Genomic DNA, 26916 nt, shown 5'->3' on the forward strand with positions numbered 1-26916 from the left:
GCATTCTCAGAAAAAAGCCCTCTGTGTAAGCCACAACGCCCTTACAAAACAGCAGACAACTGTAAGGGCTCAACCGAAATTTGAATCTGGGATTTCTCACGGCATGAACGAGAATCATAGTCCTAGACAACCAAACCACTATGCAAAGGAATGCTTTATGTGCCGACACTATCTGCTGACAAACTGGAATTCTTCGAAAAAGTTTTTTATGAAAGCTATAATGCCCTGTAAAACTACAGAATAACTGCAAGGGCTCGTCCGGGATTTGAACCCGGGACCTCTCGCACCCTAAGCGAGAATCATACCCCTAGACCAACGAGCCACAAAAGCTTGAATATTTTACAAGACATAAGAAGGAACAGATGGTCAGAAATCCTTATCTAACAAACATTGAAGCAGGGCTTTTGCTTCATTTGGACCCGGGACTTCTGCAATGGTTCGTCCAGGGTTTGAAAACGGGACCTCTCGCACCTTAAGCGAGAATCATGCCCGTAGACCAACGAGCAACTGCAAAATAGCCACTTTACATGGCAACACTATCTGCTGACAAACCGGCATTCTCAGAAAAAGGCCTCTGTGTAAGCCACAACGCCCTTACAAAACAAAAGACAACTGTAAGGGTTCAACTGAAATTTGAACCTAAGATTTCTCATGGCATGAACGAGAATCAAACTCTTAAACCAGCAAGCCACTATGCAAGAAATATTTTATGTGGCAACACTATCTGCTGACAAATTGGAATTCTTTGAAATACGTTTTTACGAAAGATATAATGCCCTGTAAAACACAGTACACCTGCAAGGGCTCATCTGAGAATTGAACCTGGGTCCTCTCACACCAGAAGCGAGAATCACACCCCTAGACCAATGAGCCACTAAAGTGATAGGATTTCACATGGCGTCAGAAGCATCAAATAGTCAGAAATCTTTCTCTAAAGGGAATCAAGGGCACCCTAAGCGAGAATCATACCCCTAGACCAACAAACCACAAAAGCTTAAATATTTCACAAGACTTCAGAAGCAACAGATGGTCAGAAATCCTTATCTAACAAACATTGAAGCAGGGCTTTTGCTTCATTTGGACCCAGGACTTCTACAATGGTTCGTCCAGGATTTGAAAACGGGACCTCTCGCACCTTATGCGAGAATCAAGCCCGTAGACCAACAAGCTACTGCAAAACAGCCACTTTACATGGCAATACTATCTGCTGACAAACTGGAATTCTTCAAAAGACATTTTTACGAAAGACATAATGAATTTCACAAGGTGTCAGATAGTCAGAAATCTTTCTCTAACGAATCAAGGGCACCCTAAGTGAGAATCATACCCCTAGACCAACAAGCCACTGCAGAACAGCAACTTTATTTGGCAACTCTATCTGCTGACAAACTGGCATTCTCAGAAAAAAGGCCTCTGTGTAAGCCACAACGACCTTACAAAACAGCGGACAACTGTAAGGGCTCAACCGAAATTTGAATCTGGGATTTATCATTGCATGAACGAGAATCAAACTCCTAGAACAGCAAGCCACTATGCAAAGGAATGTTTTATGTGGCGACACTATCTGCTGACAAACTGGAATTCTTCGAAAGACATTTTAATGAAAGACATAGTGCCCTGTAAAACACATAACACCTGTAAGGGCTCGTGCGGGATTTGAACCCGGGACCTCTCACACACGAAGCAAGAATATTACCCCTAGACCAACGAGCCACTAAGTTGAATGCATTTCACATGATATCAGAAGCATCAGATAGTCAGAAAACTTTCTCTAACGAATCAAGGGCACCCTAAACGAGAATCATACCCCTAGACCAACGAGCCACTGCAAAACAGTAACTTTATATGGCAACACTATCAGCTGACGAACTGGCATTCTCAGAAAAAGGCCTCTGTGTAAGCCACAACGCCCTTACAAAACAGTGGACAACTGTAAGGGCTCAACCGAAATTTGAATCTGGGATTTCTCACGGCATGAACGAGAATCATAGTCCTAGACAACCAAACCACTATGCAAAGGAATGCTTTATGTGCCGACACTATCTGCTGACAAACTGGAATTCTTCGAAAAAGTTTTTTTATGAAAGCCATAATGCCCTGTAAAACAACAGAATAACTGCAAGGGCTCGTCCGGGATTTGAACCCGGGACCTCTCGCACCCTAAGCGAGAATCATACCCCTAGACCAACAAGCCACAAAAGCTTGAATATTTTACAGGACGTCAGAAGCAACAGATGGTCAGAAATCCTTATCTAACAAACATTGAAGCAGGGCTTTTGCTTCATTTGGACCCGGGACTTCTGCAATGGTTCGTCCAGGATTTGAAAACAGGACCTCTCGCACCTTCAGCGAGAATCATGCCCGTAGACCACCGAGCCACTGCAAAACAGCCACTTTACATGGCAACACTATCTGCTGACAAACTGGCATTCTCAGAAAAAAGGCCTCTGTGTTAGCCACAACGACCTTACAAAACAGCAGACAAGTGTAAGGGCTCAACCGAAATTTGAATCTGGGATTTTTCATTGCATGAACGAAAATCATACTCCTAGACCAGCAAGCCACTATGCAAAGGAATGTTTTATGTGGCGACACTATCTGCTGACAAACTGAAGTTCTTCGAAAGATATTTTTACAAAGGACATAGTGCCCTGTAAAACGCATGACACCCACAAGGGCTCATCCGGGATTTGAACCCAGGACCTCTCTCACCCAAAGCGAGAATCATACCCCTAGGCCAACGAGCCACTACATTGATAAAATTTCACATGGCGTCAGAACCATCAGATAGTCAGAAAACTTTCTCTGACGAATCAAGGGCACCCTAAGCGAATATCATACACCTAATCCAACAAGCTTCTGTAACAGCCACTTTACATGGCAAAACTATCTGCTGACGAACTGGCATTCTCAGAAAAAAGGCCTCTGTGTAAGCCCGTAGACCTTTCAAAACAGCAGACAACTGTAAGGGCTCAACCGAAATTTGAATCTGGGATTTCTCATTGCATGAACGAAAATAATACTCCTAGACCAGCAAGCCAATATGCAAAGGAATGTTTTATGTGGCGACACTATCTGCTGACAAACTGGAATTCTTCGAAAGACATTTTAATGAAAGTCATAGTGCCCTGTAAAACACATGACACCTGCAAGGGCTCGTCCGGGATTTGAACCCGGGACCTCTCACACCCAAAGCGAGAATCATACCCCTAGATCAACGAGCCACTGCAAAACAGTAACTTTATATGGCAACACTATCAGCTGACGAACTGGCATTCTCAGAAAAAAGGCCTCTGTGTAAGCCACAACGCCCTTACAAAACAGCAGACAACTGTAAGGGCTCAACCGAAATTTGAATCTGGGATTTCTCACAGCATGAACGAGAATCATAGTCCTAGACAACCAAACTACTATGCAAAGGAATGTTTTATGCGCCGACACTATCTGCTGACAAACTGGAATTCTTCGAAATACATTTTTTTGTCTTTATTTTAACAAAACAAAAAAGAACAGAACAATGACAACAGCTTACAACCAAGAAATTTCTTAGCATCACAGCACATAATGAAAATCAAAATCAAAAAGAAGACATAAAAATACAGAGTAATAATAAAAATAGAAAAGTACATAAATTAACCAAAGTTTATGGTGATTTAAGGTTTTGCAAAAATGTACCTGAAATCCTAGGACCTACATATTCAAGCAACGGAGTCCAGATCTGATAAAAAAGTGTTTTTCTATGGAGAGAGATTAGACTCAATAATAATTCACGCAAAAGACACAATGTACACATGCGTAGCCAAATTCACATGCGTAAAATATTTATTTATACTCACAAAAACAATTCACATGCACAAAATAAAAATACATTTTCATAAAATACATTTCACAAATGTAAAACACCATTTGCAAATATATAAGAGTGTACAAAAAGTTTTGAATGTTTAAAATTCACGAGTTCATCCTGAATGAGAATGTGCAAATCCTCTCTCACGTACGACTCACCCTGAATACGAGTGTGTGCATTTTTGAGACTTTCCTGTCAGCACACACCTCCCACGTGAGTCACTCGTGCCCTGTAGCCAATAAGATGCGAGCTTACTGTTCAACCAATCACAACTCCCTGAGAACGCGGGAATGACCAAAGCGCTTCACTGTGCGCTCCATTTGCGCAGTCTGACCTAATTAACGGAGATGATCCTCTACGAAGAAGAATACTCCTCTATTTAGCATGGCAGGTGAAGAGCGGGATGCGCGGGTAAGTGGTTACTTGATTTCTATAGTGGTTTATGTATGCAAAGATTAAGTATCAAACGTTTGTTAAAGCAATGGCTGCTGTTGTTTATAATGTAAACTTTATAACGTAAATTAAGTCCGTTATTAAGCCAACATGGCGAGTGAAGAACGGGATGGTCGTGTAAAATAGCATGGCTTCTGTCATGGTCGATTCTAGGATTGTCATTCAAGGGAGCTCAGCTATAAATTTGATCGGGGACTAATTTGGGGGTAGAATCGATCGCGTACTAAAGTGAAGACCGGGAGAGCGTAATGCCGTTTTGGGTGTGGGTGGGTATGGGGGGTGGAGAGAGGAGATGATCGCCGACTGTAAGGAACGGGCGGGGTGGGGGTCGGCAGTGTTGATCGCGGACTATGAAGATAACAAATGATAAAAGGTATAATTGGTATTTGTCTTACAGGCACTGTCATCAGAAGTAGAAATAGCAGCAAAAGCTCTGATCGATGTATTAGCCAGGGGCCTTACTCCATCTTCGTAAAGAAATGCACTAGCTAGTGGTAGTAGACCAATGAGAGAAAGCATCTCAAGTGGGACCATTCCTTTGCCTGCAGAGCCTGAAAACATGGTAAGGCAAGCCTTAAAAAGGTAATTTTTCATGTTTACTGTAAAACACAACTTTTTGTGTCATGCAAAAAATGTTTCTTATTATTAATATGTTTATTCATTTTGCCCTTTTGTCACTATAGGCAATTCCCAAGTATGTTTGGGACAGAGATTTTTCTGTGGCCAAACCTGGAAACATTAAAAAAAAATGATTTTCAAATCCATGTCCTCTCTGAACCATCACCATTCACACCAAAAGGAGATGAAGACCTTGAGCTTGTCCATGCTGGACTTGGAAAAAGGCTTTTAACTGTTCCAGATAATTTTAAACACAGTGAGTTAATTGCAAATGTTACCATAATACTAGGAATTGATGGGAGTTTTATATCTGTTGGAAAAAAAAAAAAAAAAAAACTAAATGATGAATTTTGTTTCATTCTTAAGATTGTCAGTCTGCTTGAAGGAGAGTTTCCCAAATTAAAAACACTTCAGGGTGGCTGGATGTTTTACAAGTCTACAGGTATTTATGTTTTGCATGTTACATATAAACAAAAAATGATTTGTGTGCATTTGCAATAACTTTGCACTTTTGTAAATTAATGAAACTGGTATGTGCTTTGTTGGCGTTAATAATTTAGTAATAAGCTTCATTAGTTTAAACTTTTTAGTCAAGGACATGTTTCTCTGCCATGTTCTAAGATTATGGCATGCCCTACTTCAGTTTTCCAGTGGTAAACAGAGCTTTATAGAACATTTCTTTCCAAAATTTTAGGTGACACATTTATAACAATATTGCTAGCCCAAGAAGGCAACAGTAGTCCTGAATGTGATTCTCAATTGATTTTGCCATTTGGTGGGGGTGGGCGGCGTAAGCTGTCTATAATTCCCACAGATGCTGATGAATACTCAACTCGACTCCTAAAATCAGTGTCAAATAATGGAAAGAACATGCTGTTTGTAGTTCCATTACAGGAACAGCTTTCCACTGAACCATTACCTTATGATTCTGTGGAGTTTGCTAAGATGCCACAGTCCAGCTGTATGAAATGTGGTAAGAAAATACCACTGCCATTGCTGCCCTTACACATTGAAGAGTGTAAAGAAGCTGAGACAGTAAGTCATACAGTATTATGGTTTTATTTTTCTATCAATATTATTTATTTACAATGCCAATGCATTTTGATTACTTTTATTAGGAGTCTTCAAATGATGTGACCATTCTAGATGATGATGTAGACGAAAATGTAATCGAAACTGTTGACCAGCCAAGCCTACTTCACCCCATCTTAGAACCATCATTACAGGTCTTTGATCAAAGCCTATTTCTTGTATTTGGGTATACTCACTATATTTGAATATACCCAATTCGTGGTTCCATAAAGAATGTGTTTGAAGCTATTAAAAATTTGAGACTATTCTTAATATTTTAGAATCTTTTTATGGGGTAGAATATGTATGTTCTTCAACAAATTTGCTACAAACATACATTGTTTAATTTATTTTTACTTTTTACAGATTTGTCCAATTTGCCAGATCTCTTTCCCAACTGATGTCTTGCCTTTTCATGCAAGCATGTGTGGTGAAGGGTAAAGTTATGCTAAAAATTGTAGGATGACATGCCTTTAATACTAAAGGATTAGTTTGCACAGTTTGTTTTGGTTGTATATATCTCGAGGGAGATGTACAAAGATCAGATGGAATGTAGGGTAAAAAATTAACAAAATAATTTTCTGGTGGACTGTCTTAAATTTAAATTAATGTGTTGGTTTCATAAACTGGGTCAGTAGTAGACATTATTAGATTTGATGTATGTAGCTTTTATAAGCCTTGCTTTGAGAAAATCATTACTGGTTAATTTTGACATTAACGACTATATACAGTATGTCATTGTAAGTTACATCCAGACTTTGTCTGGCACTAGGGTCTAAGCCTTGTCTATGAAACTGGGCAAATGCTTTTAATATGCATGAAAATTTTTGAAGTGGCTTAATGAACACAATTGAAATTGTTTGTGTCTTGCCTGTTTTAGAGAAAGGACTTTTGGTGACAATGATTCTTCATTCACTTTAAATACAGAAGAATTGCCAGGACCCTCAACTGCACAATCTTCAACATCCCTGTCTGCAGGTTAGACACAACACATTTTATTTTTTTAGTGCTGTTGTACTGTAAAATGATAAGTGCATCTTTATTCATTTATTCTTTCATCTTTTTTGTATTGTTATTCAACTATGCTTGTAAAATGGTATTTAGATAAATTGTTCATTTGATTTCAGCATGGAAAAATGAAATTGACCCATTCAAATCATCTCGAATGTTCTGTGATGAGCTGCTCTCCATCAATTCACACTGTCCATCTCTATCATTACTCATCAACCAGTTTGATACTATGGATGAACAAGATAGTACCCTGGTTTCATTTTATAAAATGAACAGTGCTAATTGGTCCGCTCCATTGAAATATAGATTGACTGGTACTCCTTTTTTATTATTAAAATCATTTGAATCGCTTATAGTCTGTACAGTTTGTGCAACGAACTTGCTTCATTTTGTATTTTTTTTAGGAGATGCAGCTGTTGGCAAAGGAGTTAACCGCCATATTTTGTCAATGATGATGCAAAAACTGAAGACTGGCTTCACTTTAAATTTGGGTTTGTAATTGGTTGCAGTTCGGTTACATGTGCACACACACACACACACACACACACACACACACACACACACGCGCACACACACACATTTATATATATATATATATATATATATATATATATATATATATATATATATATATATATATATATATATATATATATAAAGTTAATTTTCGTCAACACTGCCTGTAACCCTGACCTTTTTCTGTATGATTTCGTGCACTGTACTTGAGAAGCCTTTTGCACACCTGATAAGATGTAAAATGTTCATAACATTATCTTTCTATTTACTGGTGGGCAATGCAGATCGATGCTGACTGGTACCACCACAGTGCATACAGAGAAAACATTTGTTTAGAATTTTACAGATGTGATTTGATGTTTTATGTCTCTTTTGCTTTTGGGCTATTACAGATTTTATACAACTAGTACTATTAGTTCATTCTTACTGATTAGATTTTTTAGGTTCATCTACTACAGCCCTTTTTGAGGGGGGAAAAAACCACCGTGTACCTTCTGCATCTGCTGTACTACGGGACAGCAACCTGTTCCAGATGGCTGGCCGGATGATAGGCCATTCATTTTTGCATGGAGGTCCTAGTCTTTCTGGACTGAGCATACCCGTGGTCATAATCAGCTCAGACCTCGTTTATTTTAAAATAATTTAATTCACAGGAATTAGAAAAATAAGAAAGTTACATTTCTTTTTTAATTCTCCCCAAAATTAAAGAACTTCAGTTAAAATGATTAATGATGTGTCTCCATCTAAAGAATTCTTGAGATTAAAAGTTGATACTGAGGAGAATTTGTCAATTTTGTGAAAGATATTGAAAACACTGAGCATGTTTATACAATTGCATATACTCATGTACATGACTCATAACATATAATGTCGCGCACATCATTAATTCCATTTTATTTACTTGTGTAAATATATATTTATTCACTTTTTAAATTAAATACAGTAATATTATTGACTAATATGAAAATGTTTATCTGATTTATGTACAATGCAGTTTTTACAGTAATATTTTTTGTCTTTTAGTAGAAATATTATACGAGTGACTTGCTTTGTTTATCAAATAAAGTGTATCTAATTGGATTTGCATTTTAAACATTAAATAAAAGTTTAAAAGATAATATTTTTTGTTTCACATATTTAGGTTTTAGTTATAATACTCCCAAAATATTTTGGCAGAAATCCACAGATTTTTATCAATATTCTTCGCAGAAATAGCAAAAAACATTGACAGATTCTTTCTGGCCCTACTCATGACTCATAATACGTAATGCATAATACAGAATGTCTCATGTCAATATCCGTTTAAACCCTTTTTACAATAAACAAGTTAAATTTGGTGTAACTAAAACAAATTGTACACAGCATTACCTGGTTAACAACCTTTTATTCTTTGCAAAACATTCTTCATTTATAAATGCAGGTTTTTGGACCTTCTTTTTAAGTGTGACTTTGAGATTATTAGACTCATGAAAGGCCTAATAAAAGTATCCTCTTTCAATTTTTATTTTGCTCACCTATCATTGCTGGTTAGTAAAAGTATATATATATATATATATATATATATATATATATATATATATGTATATATATATATATATTAGGGATGCACGATATATCGGCGGCCATATCGGTATCGGCCGATAAATGCTATTTTTAGGACTATCGTTATCGATCCGATGTCTAAATTCGGCCGATATCTTTAAGCCGATAAATTACGTAATTGTACAGACTTGAGTGCTGCGCACGCGTGGGCGGAACTTGTTTAGACTTGCCCATTGCACTATAATGGATCTCTCTTCACACTGTTTATTCCTTCAAAGTCTGTCATTTCTTCAAGTGGTATTGCTGTGCGTTAATAAGTCAGTAAGTAACCATTTTCCTTATCATTGTAGATGTGTTTGATTGAGTGTCATTGTGTATTTTGCTTTAAATCGCCTCAGGAAAAATATTACCTATGTAAACCTTTCCAGCTCCGTCTCTTTGTTGTGTCGAGATAGCAGGGGATCTTAACTTATTACTCCAGGGTCGAATAATATTAGTTTCGTGGTGAATTGCCTTCTCTTTTAGTTGCAGCCGGTGAATGAACGAGGACACATGTAACTTGGTCCAAAATATTTATTACTTTCCATGTGGTACAACAAATCAGTCACTTAAAATAGTCTCATTGCCCAAAATCCGCTCCTATCTCTCTCCCTCTCCCTCTACGCTTCACACACACACACACCAAACTGCAACTGGAACCGCACATTTTACAACAGTTGTTTGTAATCTGATTATTTGTTATTATCAACGCGTTGCTTGTCATGTGTTGTTGATGTAAGATGTATTCAGTTTGATCGAAATATTCATATTGATTATGACGAGCGCGCGAGCTGTCACCGCGCGCACACACACACTGTAGCACGGGGGGTGAATCCAGTCATAGAGGCTCTCGACCAGCGGCTCATTCTGTCTTTATATACAGCTCTGTTAGCCATAAAGTCAGCTCATTGCAGGTTTTGTATGAAAATCGGACTCTGATGGCAACTCTTCCTCTACAGTTGAGTAAAACTCAGCGGTTTATCATAAACTTTTCATCGATCATTTTCCCCCCGCAATTGACAGCAAGAACGAGTGCAGACGCATCTGATTGACAAGCAGCAGCTACATGTTCGAAAGAATCTAAAACGCCAAATAGCATGAATCTGTGCCGCATTTTCTAAACGTACTATCTGTAAGCTGTTTACTTGTACGGTGGCTCTGAACTGTCAAAACACCTCTAAAAAAGGCTTTTTCGGACATGACGTATTTGTACATGTGTACATCACTGTAACACGTTTTATTCAAGAACATTTGAGCTGGTTTTTAGTCCTTTGTGTTTTCATTTTCATCTTATTTAAATATATTTAATTTGCTTGTTAAATAAATCATATTTTGTTATTTACCCTTCTTAATTTTATGTGTAAGAATCAGCTCTTTGGTTTAAATCATGTTTAAACTTTGGGGATTCGAATCAAAGATTCGAACATGATTCACATAGAATTATTTAAAGCTTACACTTAACTTAAGTATTTGTCCAGCAAATAGAATGTTTAGTGTAAAGCAATTCTGTATTATATTATTACGTGGCCAACAATAACAATATAAAAACAGTATCTAATTATTTAATGAGCAAGGTAGCAGTATCTGAAGCTGAGGCATTAACTTATAAAGCACACAACACAACAACACAGATCTTAAAACGAAACAAAAGTTTATTGCTACTCTATAACACAAAGTACTAATCTACGTAAAACAAACAAATGCACATACATACACACACACACAAGCAGTTTGAGGAGAGTTTTGACTGAGTGGATTCAACTTCTAGCCTTTGCTAAGTTCTTAGCATTGTAACCTGAGAGAAACCATAAAAGCAGAGAATTTCGTTATTCTTTACTACTTAAACATAATTCACACCAGATTCAGTAATGGGTAGAAACCTTGTTTGTGCTACTTGCGTTCTGATGGAATTTTTGGTTTCTTCGACTGGTCCAAAGGGAAATCCCGGTGAAGCTGATTGGTCAGCGTAGCAACTTCAGTGACGTGATGGAATTCCCTTGTCGGTGAAGAGGGGTTTCCTTAGTCGGTTGCTAGGGATACGGATGTTGGACAAGGCGGCGTTCGAAGTCCTTCCTGGGTTCCTGTAGTTAGGATGAGTTTCAGAGTTTGGATGTGTTGACCCGATGGCTTGTTGTTGAAGCGGTTGCACAAGCAGATCGGGGGTCGAGCCGGCAGCAAGTGAAGGTCGCGGTCTGCTCCGTGATGTAACGAGGCTTCCGGCGAGGCGATGTAACGGCCACAGCACGAGAAGAGCGACGTCCGGGCAGCGACGGCGGTGACGACTGGCAAAGATGACTGGCAAAAGACGACGAGGAAATTCCTTTGTTCAAAGTTTTATAGGCTTTGGTAGAGGCTGGGTCTACACAATACTTTTCCAATCAGATAAGGTGCGGGGTGGAGTCACACCCCAATTCTGCCCTATAGGAGGCCGGGTTGACACCTGGTGTGGGTGCTGCTTTGATAGCATAGTGGTTAAAATAAAGTCTTATAACATCGACACTTTTCATAGTATGGTTTCTTCATATAAACCAATGCATTTGAAATGTTCCTAGCTTTCAATCGATACCAAACATGAAGTATTTCACAAACATTCTGTAGATTTCACTTGTCGCTGAGGGCTATAACTCAATAACTATCCATAACAGTTTTGTTAAACACATGGAACATGTACACACAAAAACCTACAGAAACATAAAGCAAACGTACATTACTCAAATAAACTGTTTTACTTAAATGTCCATTAAACTTTGGAAGCGTTTCTGATCGCTTCTGTGTCTGCCTGAGAATGTGTATTCCTTGCAGACGCCAAAGGACACGCGAACCAAAAGGTACTTCTCAAAAACCGGTTTGGTGGGTTTTTGATTGTAGAGCCTCTTATTGTTTTAAGGTGTAAAGTTAATTAACACGCAACTGTGATGTTGACTGGCTAGTCATCCTGTGGATTGCCTTTTGCTGGGTGCCTGTGGGTTGCTTTGAAAATGAAATCAAAGCTCAGACTTGTAGGCACCAACCAATCTTTTAAGGATAACATGGTCTGTGACTTGTTCGGTTCTGGAACAATCCGTTGACTCCCCACACAGGGCTTAGAAGATTTCGCATCACACTGTAAGTTTGTGGTCCCACAACACTTATGAGAATAGCTCTTTGCTTACCCTCATCTTCGATTCCATTAGACACGAAAAATTGCTCCAGCACTTCGGAATATTCTTCCCATGTTTGAATTTTAGCATCAAACATTTTTAGTGAGCCAATAGTTCCTGTAGCCATGGTTGCTTTTCACACGATCTTTTTTTTTTTTTTCTTCTAATTCCATCACAGGCAGTTATTAGCACAGTGTTCCGTCATTTCTACCTCATTAATTTGCTGTCATCACGTGCTTCCGCTTTATCCTCGTCGCCAAAAATGTTGTATCTTCAATAAAGATAACTCTACTGCAAGTATAGGGTTGAAACGAACATTTACTTCTGTTTACTTTAGTTGTAACAACAGACAATTTAACCGTATGCCTTCCTGCATCGGCTCTCGTCTTTCAACTGGGTTACAGGCAATAACACACATGTATAAACCAATAACGACCTCTTGTGGTTACTCCAGGATACTACAGCCCCCAGGGCAGTTAGATAGCATGTGCTACCGTTTTATTTTTGTTGCTTTTCCCTTCCAGCACTGCCCTTTTCCCCAAGAAACAATGGAGTTGCAAACAATCATGGAAGGTTGCAAACTAAGTCCTGCGCACTGCCTGGACGTAGTCGGCAGGATTCGAACCTGCGTGGGGAAACCCCAATGGATTTCGAGTCCATCGCCTTAACCACTCGGCCACGACTACAAGACTGCTTGCAAAGCCATGTCCTCAAGCCTAGTACACGTGTTGTGCATCCAGATGAATCTTTCGGCAAGCAATTGCTCAACGGCACAAGCTGTGGCTCCACAAAAAGAGTCTTGCATGTGTGACGAGGGTATAGAGTAGGGTTTAAATCTCTTTAAATAAAAATAACCGACTACGCCACCCCGGGAGTTACCCAGGGAAACAACTATTAGAAAAGGACACAGGTTCGTTTCTCCCAGAAAGGCACAGAGACGTGAGTTAATGAAAAAGTACAAAAATATTTATTTGGAATAAAACTATCAAATGGTACGGTTCTTAAAAACACATCAAAAACTCCCACTTCATTATTAAACACAAGAAACAATAAATAAACAAAACCAAACCAGGATTGGAGGTTCCCACTGACTGGGTACGAGTGGACAGACTTTACCCCAGCACACGCACACACCACAGTGCACTCAAAAATCACGCTATCACGCACTCAGTGTCCACAGCACACGATAGAGAAACACCACCACCAGTGGAAAGTGACCCGTCATCCACCGGGGGAAACCTCAGTTCCTGAAATAAATAAAAATAAAAATAAATAACCAACAAAACACAAATAAGTGGGTCAATCAGGTTAACACTTACTTTACATGATCTAATTGAAAGATAGCTACAGCTGTATTTACACCATCTGACCTACACTAGACCCAACATTAACTGTTACTAGAAATAAGACTAAACTCACAAAAGAATACTCTTAATAACGAAAAACAAATCAATACTTTGCATAAATAAAGACACAACAAAAAAAACAGAAGAATGCTAATGTATACAAATCAATTATCCAACACAAATAAACAAATGAAAGAATGAAGGGGAGCACAAAGCAGCACGCTAAGAGTTATTGCAGGCAGTCCCCGCTAGCAGCTGCATTGGTGGTGTCCAAGCGGCAGCCAATACGCCGCCGTTAGCATTAGCAGCAGTTGCAGACGGTCTCTGGTAACCACGGCAATAGCGATGAACACGGGAGCTAGTAAGCAAATGATACCAGAGGAAGATCCGACGTAAGAGAGAAAGAAAGGGGAAAAGGGAGGATCCTAAGGAGGAAAAGTGCAAACAAGCCCATTAACATGGTCCTTTAAATGATCACACCATATCATACGTGCTTCACTTACCAATGGGCGCACACTCAGACACGTTCTAATCACGCGTTGGTCGATACAATACAGCGAGGTGCCGGAATTAATAGCTGTACAGCATGAAACACGCAGGTTAAAATGCGGCTAAACCCCATTACATCAGCCAGTTCAAAGCCATCACATACCTGCAACTGAACAGTCATCCAGCCACCACAGCCAAGGGAAAAGCCACCGCCACACGATGCACTAGAACAATGCCAAAAGAGAGCTTAACGTGGGTCGATTCAAACAACTTACAAAAAATTCAGAACGAGCGCAGAGCCTCTACCTGTAGCCGCGGCTACAGACACCCAAACCAGTGCGTCGGAGTCGGACGTGACGTATCCCAAGCACCGACCAATCAGGTTTAAAAAGGCGGTGCTACGTGCCAATTGGCCGATGTCAATGCCAATCAGCTGCACAGCACCATCACATTTTGGTTACTCATTTCAATCAGCTGCACTACACCATCACACATGCCAAAATAGGGACTTGAACCCTGGACCCTCAGATTAAAAGTCTGATGCTCTACCGAATGAGGTATCCGGGCTCCATGGAAAGGCTTTTTAAGTAGGCAAGGTTTAGGGTTGTGGTCGGCGCAGACCTTTACGGTAAACAAAAGTTTACCGTGGGGTTGGGTTAAGCCGTATGGTTGGTATACATGTTGCTAAAACACAAGTTTACTGTGAGGTTGGGTTTATGGTTGTTGTAGGTGCAGACATCAGTACAACACAATAGTTTGGACTCCATGTCATGTAGGAGACATTAAATAGATCAATGACAACTGCAGAAGGTCTTTCTGTTGTTGTAGCATAGAATGGAAACTTAACAATTGACAAGATCCCTTCCATGCCTTAGAAGCCTGACTTGATCAATGTTTATCTTCACAGCATGCTGGCATCAAAGGTCCCGTTGCTCATATCAAATCCCTAGTCTTTCACACTATAGGAAACGTAAACATTCAGCCTGCACTAAAAGGAGGCTGGAGATTAAGGATGGCAACACAGAGTGCAACGTCAATGTCACCTTGAAAAACCTGCCATGACCCGAATTCAAACCAGGGTTGCTGCGGCCACAAAACAAATTACTAACCACTATACAACCACGGCGAGCTATGGGACAGCCATTGCAGTCCTTGTTTGGTATGTTCCTCCATGTGATATGGTCCTTCCTGTTCAGTGAGCATACGCTGTTGTTTTTCTTCTCCTACCAGCACAACACTTTTCCCCAGAAAAACTGGAAATGCAAACAATTGATGACTGTTGCAATTTTAAAAAGGAACAGGATGTAGGTATAGTCTGCAAGACTTGAACCTGCAGGAGGAGACCCCAATGGATTTCTAGTTGATCGCCTTAATCACTCGGCCACAACTACAAGACTGCCTTTACTCCCATGTCCTCATGCCTAGTACACGTGTTGTAAGCTGGGAAACAATAGTCTGTTTTGGAAGGGGAAGAAAAAAATATGAGAAAAAGAAGAAAATTTGAAAAATTGAGAATGAAAGAAGTTAAGGTTTTATTTTGGATTTTCTGCCCACCAGAAACTACTCAATGCATATATAACAGTACTAGTTCAAGAAATATGTCCATAAATAACACTTTGGGTAGATCACAAGGTTGAAGGTTCAATTCCCGACTGGAGCAGATATCTCTAACCAGGTTTTGTAATGGGTCAATCATGAACGAGTCCTCTATCGGGTCTGAGTCACTCGTTCCTCACGGGCCAATTATATGCGTTTAGAGCTGAAAAAAGAATTGAACCGCTCATCTCTCGATACCTCGGGTTTGAGTCATTCTGTCACGTAAATAACAAACGACTCAAGACTTGAAAGGTGAACTAATTATGATGGCTTCTATCGGCTCAGACTGTGTACATTAGTTAAGATTATATGTGACTGCCAGTGTAACATAACCAAACCACTGACATTAAAAGACATGAAGAGTTGAGCTGAGCAAAGAGACAAAAATACTTTCATTGACAAAAGAGCAGGTAAACACTGAATTATTATTTTCTCTTTCTTATAGTATTCTATTTATGACTTATGTGTCATGCAATCAACCTTTTGAGCTAGTTGTAGATGTTTTGGAAAAATTCGTAAAATTTTAATAACATTTTGGCAAACTGAACCAAGTGAACGAAATGACTAGAAAAAAGACTTAAAGATCCGAGTCAGTAAAATGATCCGAACTTCCCATCACTAAACAGGTTTTTAAATGGATGCATGTAGTATGTAATAAATAATGCACTTTGCATTGCTTGAGAAAAAATACCAAATTTTTATAATCTATTTTACAAATGAAAGTAATTAGAATTTACAGTTTGTACTTGTTTTCTCTGAAATGATGCAGGCAATCAATAAAGATAAAGACCTTACTGTTTAAATATATTGCAGTTTATTACAAAATATACATCGAAACACACACAGCAAGCATATGACAGAAATAAAACAATTATATATAAAATACAATTTTGAAATGAATTACAACTAAAGTATAAAAGGCAGAGGATTCTTATGTTAACACAGCAAGCATATTACATAAATACAATGACTATTGAATAAATAACTATAAATAAAATCCTATTTTGAAAATAAATTAAAATGCAAATACAAAAGTAACTTGGTAAAAACAAGCAAGTACAGTTGAAGTCAAAATTATGAACCCCCCTTTTGATATTATTTTTCCATTTTTAAATATTTCCATAATGATGCTTAACAGAGCAAGGTAATTTTCACAGTCAGATAATAATAATTATAAAAAGTATAAACTTTCACAGTATGTCTGATATCTTTTTCTGCTGGAGATATTCTTATTTGTTTTATTTTGGCCAGACTAAAAGCAGTTTTTACATTTTTTAAATTCATTTTAAGGTCAGAATTATTAGCCCCTTTAAGCTATATATATATATATATATATATATATATATATATATATATATATATATATATATTTTTTTTTTTTTTTTTTTTTTTTTTTTTTTTTTCGATAGTCTAAAGAACAAACCATCATTATACAATAACTTGCCTAATAAGTCTTGAATAACATCTAGTAAAATATTATTTCATAAATGTGTTGAAAAAAATATTCTCTCCGTTAAACAGAAATTGTGGAAATAATAAACAGAGGGGCTAATAATTCAGGGGGGCTAATAATTCTGACATCAACTGTATGTATATGAAGAGTTTGGTTGCAAAACGCCATAAACGCCATTTTTTGACATTTGGATTTTATTATTGGAAATCACAGTTCAGATGTACCTTAATCTATGTGTGAATTTCTGCCATTTATAACATTTAAGAAAGTACATTTTAGGCCAAGTACAACATGTATTTTTTTCAAAAAACCTAAAATCAACATTTCTTTTGATATCAAATTCACGTTGATCACCGACGTTGATTTAACATCGTTTTGCTCATCGGGGTAATGTTAAAACGACGTCAGGCACTACATTCAAATCTAACCTGAAATCGTCGCAATTGGTTACTTACCCAACGTTGAATCAATGCTGATTTTCAGTCGATCGAAACAACGTTATAGAATCCACGCATTTTCAACATATAAACGACCTAATTGGTTTATCTAACGTTGAAATGATGTTAATTTTAGGTCGATTGGAACATCATAGAATTCACAAATATTCAACATATAATTTATCCAAATGATTTAACGTTGAAATGAATGCTTAAACAACCTTTTCAACATCAAACCAACACATATTACATAATTACAGTTTTTTAAAGGATACATAATATAATTTAATCTGTATATATGATAAAACACACCACAATCTGTCATCATTTTTTATTTATACAAATATTCATCTGTACACATTCATTAAGAGCATAAATTCATTCAACTCTTCTACACACACAGTACACTTAAACACACAGAGAGAACATTTAAATTATAGGCTAAAATAGTGAAAACCAGTTACTCAAAAATAAAACTGTGGAATATTAAATACATTTGTCTATTTGTGTTCTATTTCAACATGTATTTTTTTTAGAGTAAAAATGCATTTAATTTTAAGATGTGCATAATAACAATTTACTATTAGGGTCAAAATACAGGTTTAAATCTCAATGCTTAAGCTGTTTAAAGAACAACATTTATTGAATTAACTGAGAAAGATACAATATGCCTATCACAGAAACTAAAATGCAGATGCAACCATAGAAAAAAAAAGTATTCTCGTTGGATTAGCAGGGTCAATAAATAAATTAAATAAAAACAAATTTGTTTTTTAGGTGGTGTAAAACTGTCGGGAAGCCATTTCTCTACAGTGCCACCATTTACTAGAATTTTATCCCGGATTTTCCAGAAATACTAAGTATTAGTGACCCAGACACTTGTCTGAGAACAAGCTTGAAATATTACAACCACCAGTAAGAATTGCAAGCTTGTTTTTAAATTACAATTACTTTTTTCAAAGTATCATTGTTTAATGACTAAATGCTATAAATAAAAAACAGCGCTGCGACCAAAGAATGTAAATACTGAATAATCCTATGCAATGCACATGGTCCTATTATAACGTTTGTTTTATTTACAAACAACAAACATTAAAAAAATTGCAATAATTTAAAGCAATGAAAATCTATATGTATATCTATATATAAATCTAAAAAAAAAATACTTTAAACGGCGTCTCGTCCGAGCTGAATCTCTACGGTCACCGCACAGGCTCTTTAAAGCTTCTGTCAAATATGCACTGTATATGACAGACACAAACTCAATAGAAAGTTGATGTTTGCAAAACTGCTACATTATTATAGAGCATCCGCTGCGACGTAGATAGGATCTGTTGTCAGGTTTATGTTCCCTCTAATATTTAGAGATTTCCTCTGAAATCTGTAAAATCACTGTTATAAAATTACCAGAATTTCAGTATCTTTCCTAACATTTTCCTGTTCTCTGAAACTCTGAATATTTCACTTTAGTTTTATTTAGGATTTATTTTTATTATAAGTCATGACTAGGCCCACATGGAATCTGTGCGCGCAGAATTCTGCAGATTTTTCACAGAATTCTGCAGATTTTTACCCCATCACTAATTCTGTTTATTTACTTGATGTGTAAATCTAAATTTATTGCGTTTTAAAATTAATTACAGTAATATTATTGACTAATATGAAAATGTTAATCGGATTTAAGTACAATGCAGTTTGTAAAGTAATATTTTCTGTCTTTTAATAGATATATTATATGAGAGACTTGCTTTGTTTACCTAATAAAGTGAATCTATTTGGATTTGCATTGTAAACATCAAATAAAAGTAAAAAAAGGTATTATTTTTATTTCCCATATTAAGGTTCTAGTTGGATACTCCCAAAAACATTCTGCAGAAATCCGCAGATGTCTACCCAAATTTTCAGCAGAAATAACAAAAAACATCTACAGATTCCGTCTGGCCCTAGTCTTGACTGCAACAGTAAGTGGCAAAAAAGCTTAACAAAACAGACTTTTATTTTGGCATGGCGTGTGACGTCATCAGGCGGCGCCACGTCAGCGCTGTAATTCAACTGGAGTAAGGTTTGTTTTAAAACGTTTACAGATATAACCCGATTGAAAGTTTTAGTTTTTATATGATGCTAAATTATGTTACTGCTGTTGGAAATATTATTTTAACCCTTTATACAACGTAGTACTAATTTATTCTCAGTAACCGAGGGCTATTTTTTTGAATAAAGTAACAGTAAAGTGTGTAGTAAGTGTTTTAAAGAAACGTTTTACCTAATTTCTTTTTGTTAATTACTCTTATATAAAGAAACTGTTTAAGTAGTTAAGTGTTAAAGAGAAGTTATTTTGTTTCTTTTCATAATTTTATTTATTTTAAACAGGACATTTTTATTGTTTTGTTCATTTTAAACAGGATAAAGTGTCCAAACACAGAGAAAAAAACTCCTCCAGAATCGACTGATCTCCACACTGTTATAAAGATGGCATTTATTAAAGAGGAGAGTGAAGATGTGAAGATTGAAGAAACATTCAGAGTCAAACAGGAAGATCCACAGGAACAAACAGGTTGATTTTTTTATTCTCAGGCCCCTTTTACACTAGTGCACTTTAGTTTTAAAACGATGTCCACACTAGCATTCCACAGAGCGTTTCTGAACAGCCCTCTGTCCACACCAAAACACTAAAAACGCACATCACCTGACCACACACACACTCTCAGGCAATCGATGCAGCATTTCTACCCAGATGAGAGCTCTGCTCGTCGGACTTGCTCATCAAGCATCTCCCGCAGGATCTAATCTCACTATATTTATTAAACGTGATATTTCATTCATCTTGTTGTCTTTATCTAACGACATATTCCCCGACTTTGGTCATTGGAATCTATTACTTGTTCTCAGGTAACGTGTTTTGGCTGAGCGCAAAGATAAGTTAATGATTAATGTAACCACGTAGCCTACATTCTGTATATTGACTGATCGCTTGCCTTTATTTCCTTTATTGTATAAACTTATTGTCTGTTATACTTTTATAATGGCTATTATAGATTATTAAAACTGATATTCAGCAAAAGAGAGGGCATGTTTTGTATTTTCACTGAAATTGAAAAGAGGCAGTTGTTATAGGCTCCGTTTTGTTATTAATATCCACACAGTGAAGATGAGGTTCATAAATGCAGCACAACCTCTCAGCATTTCTGCTGTCTGTTAAGTTGCTAATATTAAAATGAAAATAGGCAGTTCCTTAAATCATGTTTACATTTTATTGTTGAGAAAGTTAAACAACGTAGCCAGGATGATGTGAATGAAGTTATAAAGTACACTGTTCCCTTTGAAGATTTACCCGTGTCCTCGGTATAGTCTGTTTTCCATATCAAACTGAGGAGGGGGAGACTGCAGCCTTGATCAAACTTGTGAAGTCTGAACTTACAAGAAGAGGATGCGGTACTAAACTGTGTGTTAGGCTACTTAATATTGAGGAAAAGCCCCAATCAGAGAGGCGAATGTCGGCAGCCCCGCCTCCGTTTTCAGATGTCTCTGTTTTCCCCATCCACACTGAGACGGAGCAGCAGCGTTTCAGAATGAAAACGGCCTCTTCAGCGTTTCCAAAACGCTCGTTTTTGGCACTCGAAAACTCCGGCGTAGTGTGGCAGATGGCATAACTGTAGCAAAACTTATGCATTTTAAAACGAAAATGCATTAGTGTAAATGGGGCCTCAAAGACCAACTCAGTCATCTGATCCTCATTCAGATATATTTTATTAATAAGAATGCTAAATTAAATCCATCTTGCAGCCCTGAGTGTGCTGCCTAGTTCTCCTAAACGCACAAAAGCACTCATTGAAAGACAGGAATATGTTTGCATATGTCACGTTGATCACAATTCCCCTTTTTTCATCAACTTCTTCATGGGTTTAAACTTGTTTCTAGTAGTTGTTACTAATTCTCACAGATAGTATCTGAATTAGAGTTACATCATTATTATATTAACTATTGACCAGGGCTATTGTGTTTAAACAGGGTTTCCTTGGAGTCTTAAAAAGTCTTAAATTTACTGAAATGTTGTGCTGTAGGTCTTAAATCTTTTATAAACAAGTCTTCATTTTTCCTTTGGTCTTTAATTAAGGTTCATGTTTTTCTACCCAATCTGGACAAAACCCATACAATCACCATCAATCCAACTCAATAAAAATTTTATCTTATTATTCAAAAAGGTCATTTTAACTTGTTTTAAATTATTTATTAAAATGCTTTAATTATTTTCCTTACAATAACATTTGTTTAAACGTGCTTCATGTATTTACTGCTAAGGACATTGACCTGGACAGACCTGTGTTTTGCACAGGTTTAGTTTATTATAGTTTTTAAAACTTTTAAAACATTTGTCCATTTGTTTTTTTATTTTAAATAAAGTTTATTTTGAAAAAAAAAAGTTTGTTGATAAAAGTATTGCTTGCTTGTTATTACACAAAATTTTAAATCTTGCTAGAAATATCTAAAATATATACATAAAAAATTTAATATTCATTTACTATTGTATTATTAAAATTATTATATTTTTGATAGGGCAAATAAAAATCTTTTCCAACTGGGCAATTTTACACGGTATTTAAAATCATTTGAAAGAAATATCTAAAACATTTTAATTTTATTATTCATTTATTATTGTATTATTAAATGTATTAAATTATATAATTTTTTTGATAGAGCAAATAAAATCTTTTTCATCTGGGCCAAATAATTGTTATAAAACATTGTACAGTATTTTAAACTATATGATGTTGCTGTGGGATGACGCGTGACAAACCGAACAAATTATAGTGGAACAAAAATGTTTAGCATTGCACTGACTACAACTGGCCAACAAGCTAGTCTAAAAATGACTTTTTCTGCTTAAGAAATGGATTACAGCATGCTGATGATATGCAAACATTTGAGTGAAAAATTCGTCAGTATTGACCATATTCTTCACGAACCAGCAGGCTGCGCCATTGGAGTCTTTTTACTTGAGTTTTTTTTTTAAAGAATTAATTTATCCATCATAAAAACAGTGTTATGCTGCTTAGGCATGAGACAATAACTGCTTTCAAGGTATGCCGTTTGGAAAAATCAAACTTTTAAAACGGCCAATATTTTCTTCTGTACCATTCCTACAGTATATCTAAGTTTTTTTTTTTTTTTTTCACGACAACAGTATCTCCAGCAGATAAAAGATGTCATTTTTGATCGTAAAGAAATGTGTTTTTGAAACTAATGAAGACAGCAGAAGTCAATGATTCATTTAAATTTTTTAGCCTGACAAAAAAAGAAAAAAGACTCAAAAGAAAATATATTGTAATATAAAGTTTTTGTTTTTTACCCAGACATTCATTCATTCATTCATATTCTTGTCGGCTTAGTCCCTTTATTAATCCAGGGTCGCCACAGCAGAATGAACCACCAACTTATCCAGCAAGTTTTTATGCAGCGGATGCCATTCCAGCCGCAACCCATCTCTGGAAAACATCCACACACATTCACTCATACACTATGGACAATTTAGTCTACCCAATTCACCTGTACCACATGTCTTGGGACTGTGGGGGAAACCGGAGCACCCAGAGGAAACCCTAGCAAACGCAGGGAGAACATGCAAACTCCACACAGAAACACTAACTGAGCCGAGGCTCGACCCAGCGACCTTCTTGCTGTGAGGCGACAGCACTACCTACTGCGCCACTGCCTCGCCACCCAGACATTTAAAAATAATATATTTTAAAGCAGTAATCTCAGTACCTCAAAACCGTGATATTTTTATTCAAGCTTATCATACCGTCAGAATCTTATACTGGCCCATGCCTAATGCTGCTTGATGTTGCAAAGTTATATTTTCTTATTTTATTATTTGTCTTTGTATGTATAGTCATGAACATGTATAGCCGTTTATTATTCCATGTCATTTCTCCAATAGGCAACTGAATTGTAAGTTTTAAATCAATAGCAAATTACATCAGGTCACTATGACATGATTGAGAATATTTATATGCTGCTGTTTGTCGTTGTACTACGTCTATTCTGAGAGCTGATGCTGAGTATTCTTAGGAATTTTCACACTTGAAATTGTTAACCCTGGGTCATTCTAACCCTGGATAAACAGAATCCTGGGTTACCTGTAAATACGTTTCACACTGCTCATGCTATACCTGGGGTTATAAAATAATCCTGGGTGTTCATTAACAGACAGTTCACATTCGCAAACACCGGGTTAACAATATTATTTGTATATTTACATTGTCACTGTCCCTGATTGGACAAACAGCAGATAACCTTTTTTTTAAATGGCATTTCTGCATTTTGTATATATAAAATGTCATCATGTAGGTCTTCAGCTAAGCCTCAGGACATGCACAAAGGCAAGAAAACAAAAACAAAAGTACAAATGAATGAATACCAGTAGCAAAGTATCTCATCTTGCCATATTCTCATCACTTCAATTTACAGCAAACATGGCATTAAGCATTTGCACAAGTTCATTCATTCATTTACCTTCGGCTTACTCTCTTTATTCATCAGGGGTCGCCACAGTGGAATGAACCACCAACTTATCAAGCATATGCTTTAAACAGCGGATGCCTGTCCAGCTGCAAACCAGTACCGGAAAACATTTGCATAAGTTATATACAATAATGCAAACTCACTAATATAAGCTGAATTATGCGCACTTGCTATGAACATGCAGGATTTGTGTCAATCAGGTTTTCCAAGAAAGAGATGCACATGAGGGAACACAACATGAGTAATCTAGAGCATTTGATCATTTGCATTTACAGCCACAGGCACAAAAAGAGCTTGGTTTTTCTCTGACCTCCAAAATGAAATATTCTGCAAGGTATATGATCTGATTTTGAGATTCACATTCTACACATTCTAGGAACACTAAAGACTTACTTTACATCTTGTAAAAAAGGTTCATAATAGGAACTCTTTAAAGGTATTTCTGACCCAGAAATGTAAATAGCCTCACCATTGACTTTCCATTGTGTGGTATTAAACCTTGATGAGTTTCCTGATTCTGTTGAACACAAAATAAGATATTGTGATAAAAACGCTGGCTTACTTTGTGTTCCAGAAGAAAGGAAATGTTTAAAAGCACATGATGGAGAGTAAATAGTAGAGTCCCTTTAATATTTGGGGTAAATATCCATGTCATGCTTACCACTTTGTGCTTTCATACTAAAGTTAACTTTTTTGTTCTTTTTTTAAAGACCTGATGGTGCTGAAAGAAGAGACTCATCAATGGAATGAAATGGAAGAGAAACAACAAGAAATAACGACTGACGAAAAACCCACACTGACTAAAAAGACTTCATCACGTGGAAGACCTCGGAAATCCAAATCTGGGTGTAATTTCAGCTGTAAACGGTGTAGAAAGAGTTTCAGTCAAAGGTCAAACCTTGATGTTCACATGAGAGTTCACACAGGGGAGAAACCTTACACCTGCAAACAGTGTGGAAAAAGCTTCTATACTATAGGAAACTTAACAGTGCACATGAGAATTCACACTGGAGAGAGGCCGTACGCATGCCAAAAGTATGGGAAAAGCTTCTATACTACAGGAAACTTGGCAGCGCACATGAGAATTCACACTGGGGAGGAGCCTTACTCTTGCCTCCAGTGTGGAAAGAGTTATAAGCAAAATGGCAACCTTGAAGTCCACATGAGAACTCACACTGGAGAGAGAAGCTTTATTTGCACACAGTGTGGGAAAGGTTTTTCTCAAAAACAAAACCTTAAAATCCACATGAGGATTCACACTGGAGAGAAACCTTACACATGCACAGAGTGTGGTAAAAGTTTCAGATGTAAAAACACACTCGATCACCACATGATAAGTCACACTGGAGAGAAGCCGTTTGCATGTGCTCATTGTGGAAAGAGCTTCACAACCAAAGCTAGCCTCATGAATCACACGAATGGTCACACTGGAACCACATGTGATCAGTGTGGAAAGAGTCTCACATGCAAAGACTCCATAAAGCAACACATGAAGATTCACTCAGGCGAGCGTTTTCGATGCAGTGAGTGTGGAAAGGGCTTTAAACATAAAAGAAGCCTCATCAATCACATGAAGCTTCACAATGGAGAGCAAAAATGAGGCCTTGTCCAGCGGAGCTTAAGGCTCTCACCCGGGATAGCATGGAATAGCATCTCGGGACAAGTGTGAACTCTTGAATACATCTCAAGTTACTGGAATGAAACCCTTTGAACCTGAAGATTTAAACTCAATAACTGAAGAGGGGTGAAGATGTGCCAGGTTGTGAGAGTTTCTACAGGGCTGCAATAAAGCAAAATAACTCTATATGTGTTTCAAGTTATTATGAACTGAAAACCAGTTGTTTACAGAAAGTTTAATTGTTTTCATGAAGAAAACTAGTTTCTTTTCTAAAATCAGTCCATCAAAATAAATGTGTAGTGTTTTGAAGCCAAAGTCTTCATTTGTTACCCACAACACATCAAGATTTGATCAAGTCAAAATCTCATAATCTGACACAAATCTGATCTGTGGTAACTGGCAAATGGCATTATGTAGTCTGATCAGGGCTTTATGGAGTCTGCATCAGTCTCTCACTGTCAAGTTCACACCGGCCGAGTTTAGGTGGATTTTTATTCACCACCAAGTTTTGTGACACTGCAGACAAAAGCCCAAATTGGAGGCAATCAGTGTTTGTTCCAGGGAGTGACAATCAAACAATGTGAATAATCAAAAACACAATCTAAGAGTGTAGGACAGTTTTCTCTGCATCTCCCCAAACATTTTCTCCTCCCTAATCTTTCTAATTCTCTTTTCAGTGCAGACTATTTGATTGCAGTGTGCAATGTGCACAAATTTGGTTTCCTTTGAAGAAATGTTCATGTGAAAACTCCCACATTACTACAAATAAATCTGTGTATGGGAAACCCAGTATCTCTATTGTGAATGAGAATATGAGTGATTTGTTAGCTTACATGTTAATTCCAGGACTCAACAGACTATTGAAGCACTTCAGCTATCTGTTCATTCAAATTCTATATATATATATAGACATTGCTGTTTGTAATGGTAGTCACACACACACACATATGTATATATATATATATATATACACACACACATATATATATATATATATATACACACACACACATGTGTGTGTGTGACTACTATTACTAACAGCAATGTTAGGTGGGCAAAATAAAACTGAAAAGGATACTTTTTTTTAAACTAGTCTGGGTCTATAAATCTCATTGTCACCCTTTAAAAGGTTTAAAAACCAACATTTATAAATTTATATATTTATGAATGAAGAATTTTTTGCAAAGCATAAATGGTTATTAACTACTTAATGCTGTG

The 26916-nt window shown here is 37.0% G+C and overlaps 4 protein-coding genes, 1 long non-coding RNA gene and 4 other non-coding genes across 14 annotated transcripts in view; 4 read left to right on the forward strand and 5 right to left on the reverse strand.

Moving 5' to 3' along the window:
- si:dkey-237m9.1 overlaps window positions 1-26483 on the forward strand; it is a 110754-nt gene extending 84271 nt beyond the window's left edge. Inside the window, exon 4 of the transcript XR_015942610.1 lies at window positions 26430-26483. The gene's annotated coding sequence lies outside the window, so the exon portion shown is untranslated. The remainder of the gene's footprint in view (window positions 1-26429) is intronic.
- Window positions 1-26916, forward strand: part of LOC148682349 (uncharacterized) — a 771506-nt gene that overhangs the window by 180621 nt on the left and 563969 nt on the right. The gene's annotated exons all lie outside the window — the stretch shown is intronic.
- The window catches only part of LOC141381810 (uncharacterized), a 203854-nt gene that overhangs the window by 147654 nt on the left and 29284 nt on the right, over window positions 1-26916 (forward strand). The window lies entirely within an intron of this gene.
- Window positions 1-26916, reverse strand: part of LOC137490983 (uncharacterized) — a 471679-nt gene that overhangs the window by 59073 nt on the left and 385690 nt on the right. The window lies entirely within an intron of this gene.
- Window positions 251-322, reverse strand: trnap-agg (transfer RNA proline (anticodon AGG)). Its single transcript has one exon. It is a non-coding gene; the product is annotated as a tRNA-Pro (tRNA).
- trnap-agg (transfer RNA proline (anticodon AGG)) lies at window positions 2123-2194 on the reverse strand. The gene has a single exon. It is a non-coding gene; the product is annotated as a tRNA-Pro (tRNA).
- trnap-ugg (transfer RNA proline (anticodon UGG)) lies at window positions 3153-3224 on the reverse strand. Its single transcript has one exon. It is a non-coding gene; the product is annotated as a tRNA-Pro (tRNA).
- Window positions 12842-12923, reverse strand: trnas-cga (transfer RNA serine (anticodon CGA)). Its single transcript has one exon. It is a non-coding gene; the product is annotated as a tRNA-Ser (tRNA).
- On the forward strand, window positions 17047-26483 carry LOC110439492 (uncharacterized). 5 transcript variants are annotated; one of them, XM_088650563.1, is made up of 4 exons: window positions 19565-19620; window positions 19961-20112; window positions 24791-25691; window positions 25770-26483. In XM_088650563.1, the coding sequence occupies exons 2-3, from the start codon at window positions 20028-20030 to the stop codon at window positions 25678-25680; spliced, it is 975 nt and encodes a 324-aa protein (XP_088506689.1). In that variant the 5' UTR covers window positions 19565-19620; window positions 19961-20027; the 3' UTR covers window positions 25681-25691; window positions 25770-26483. The 5 variants fall into 5 exon arrangements, with proteins under 5 accessions (XP_087106412.1, XP_087106409.1, XP_088506689.1 ...); XM_087250286.2 differs by lacking the exon at window positions 19565-19620 and adding an exon at window positions 17047-19519 and having other exon boundaries at window positions 24791-26483; XM_087250283.1 differs by having other exon boundaries at window positions 19560-19615; window positions 24791-26483.

The sequence above is a fragment of the Danio rerio genome, chromosome 4 (genome assembly GCF_052040795.2).
Source record: "Danio rerio strain M-AB ecotype USA chromosome 4, GRCz13ab, whole genome shotgun sequence".
NCBI classification, from domain to species: domain Eukaryota; kingdom Metazoa; phylum Chordata; class Actinopteri; order Cypriniformes; family Danionidae; genus Danio; species Danio rerio.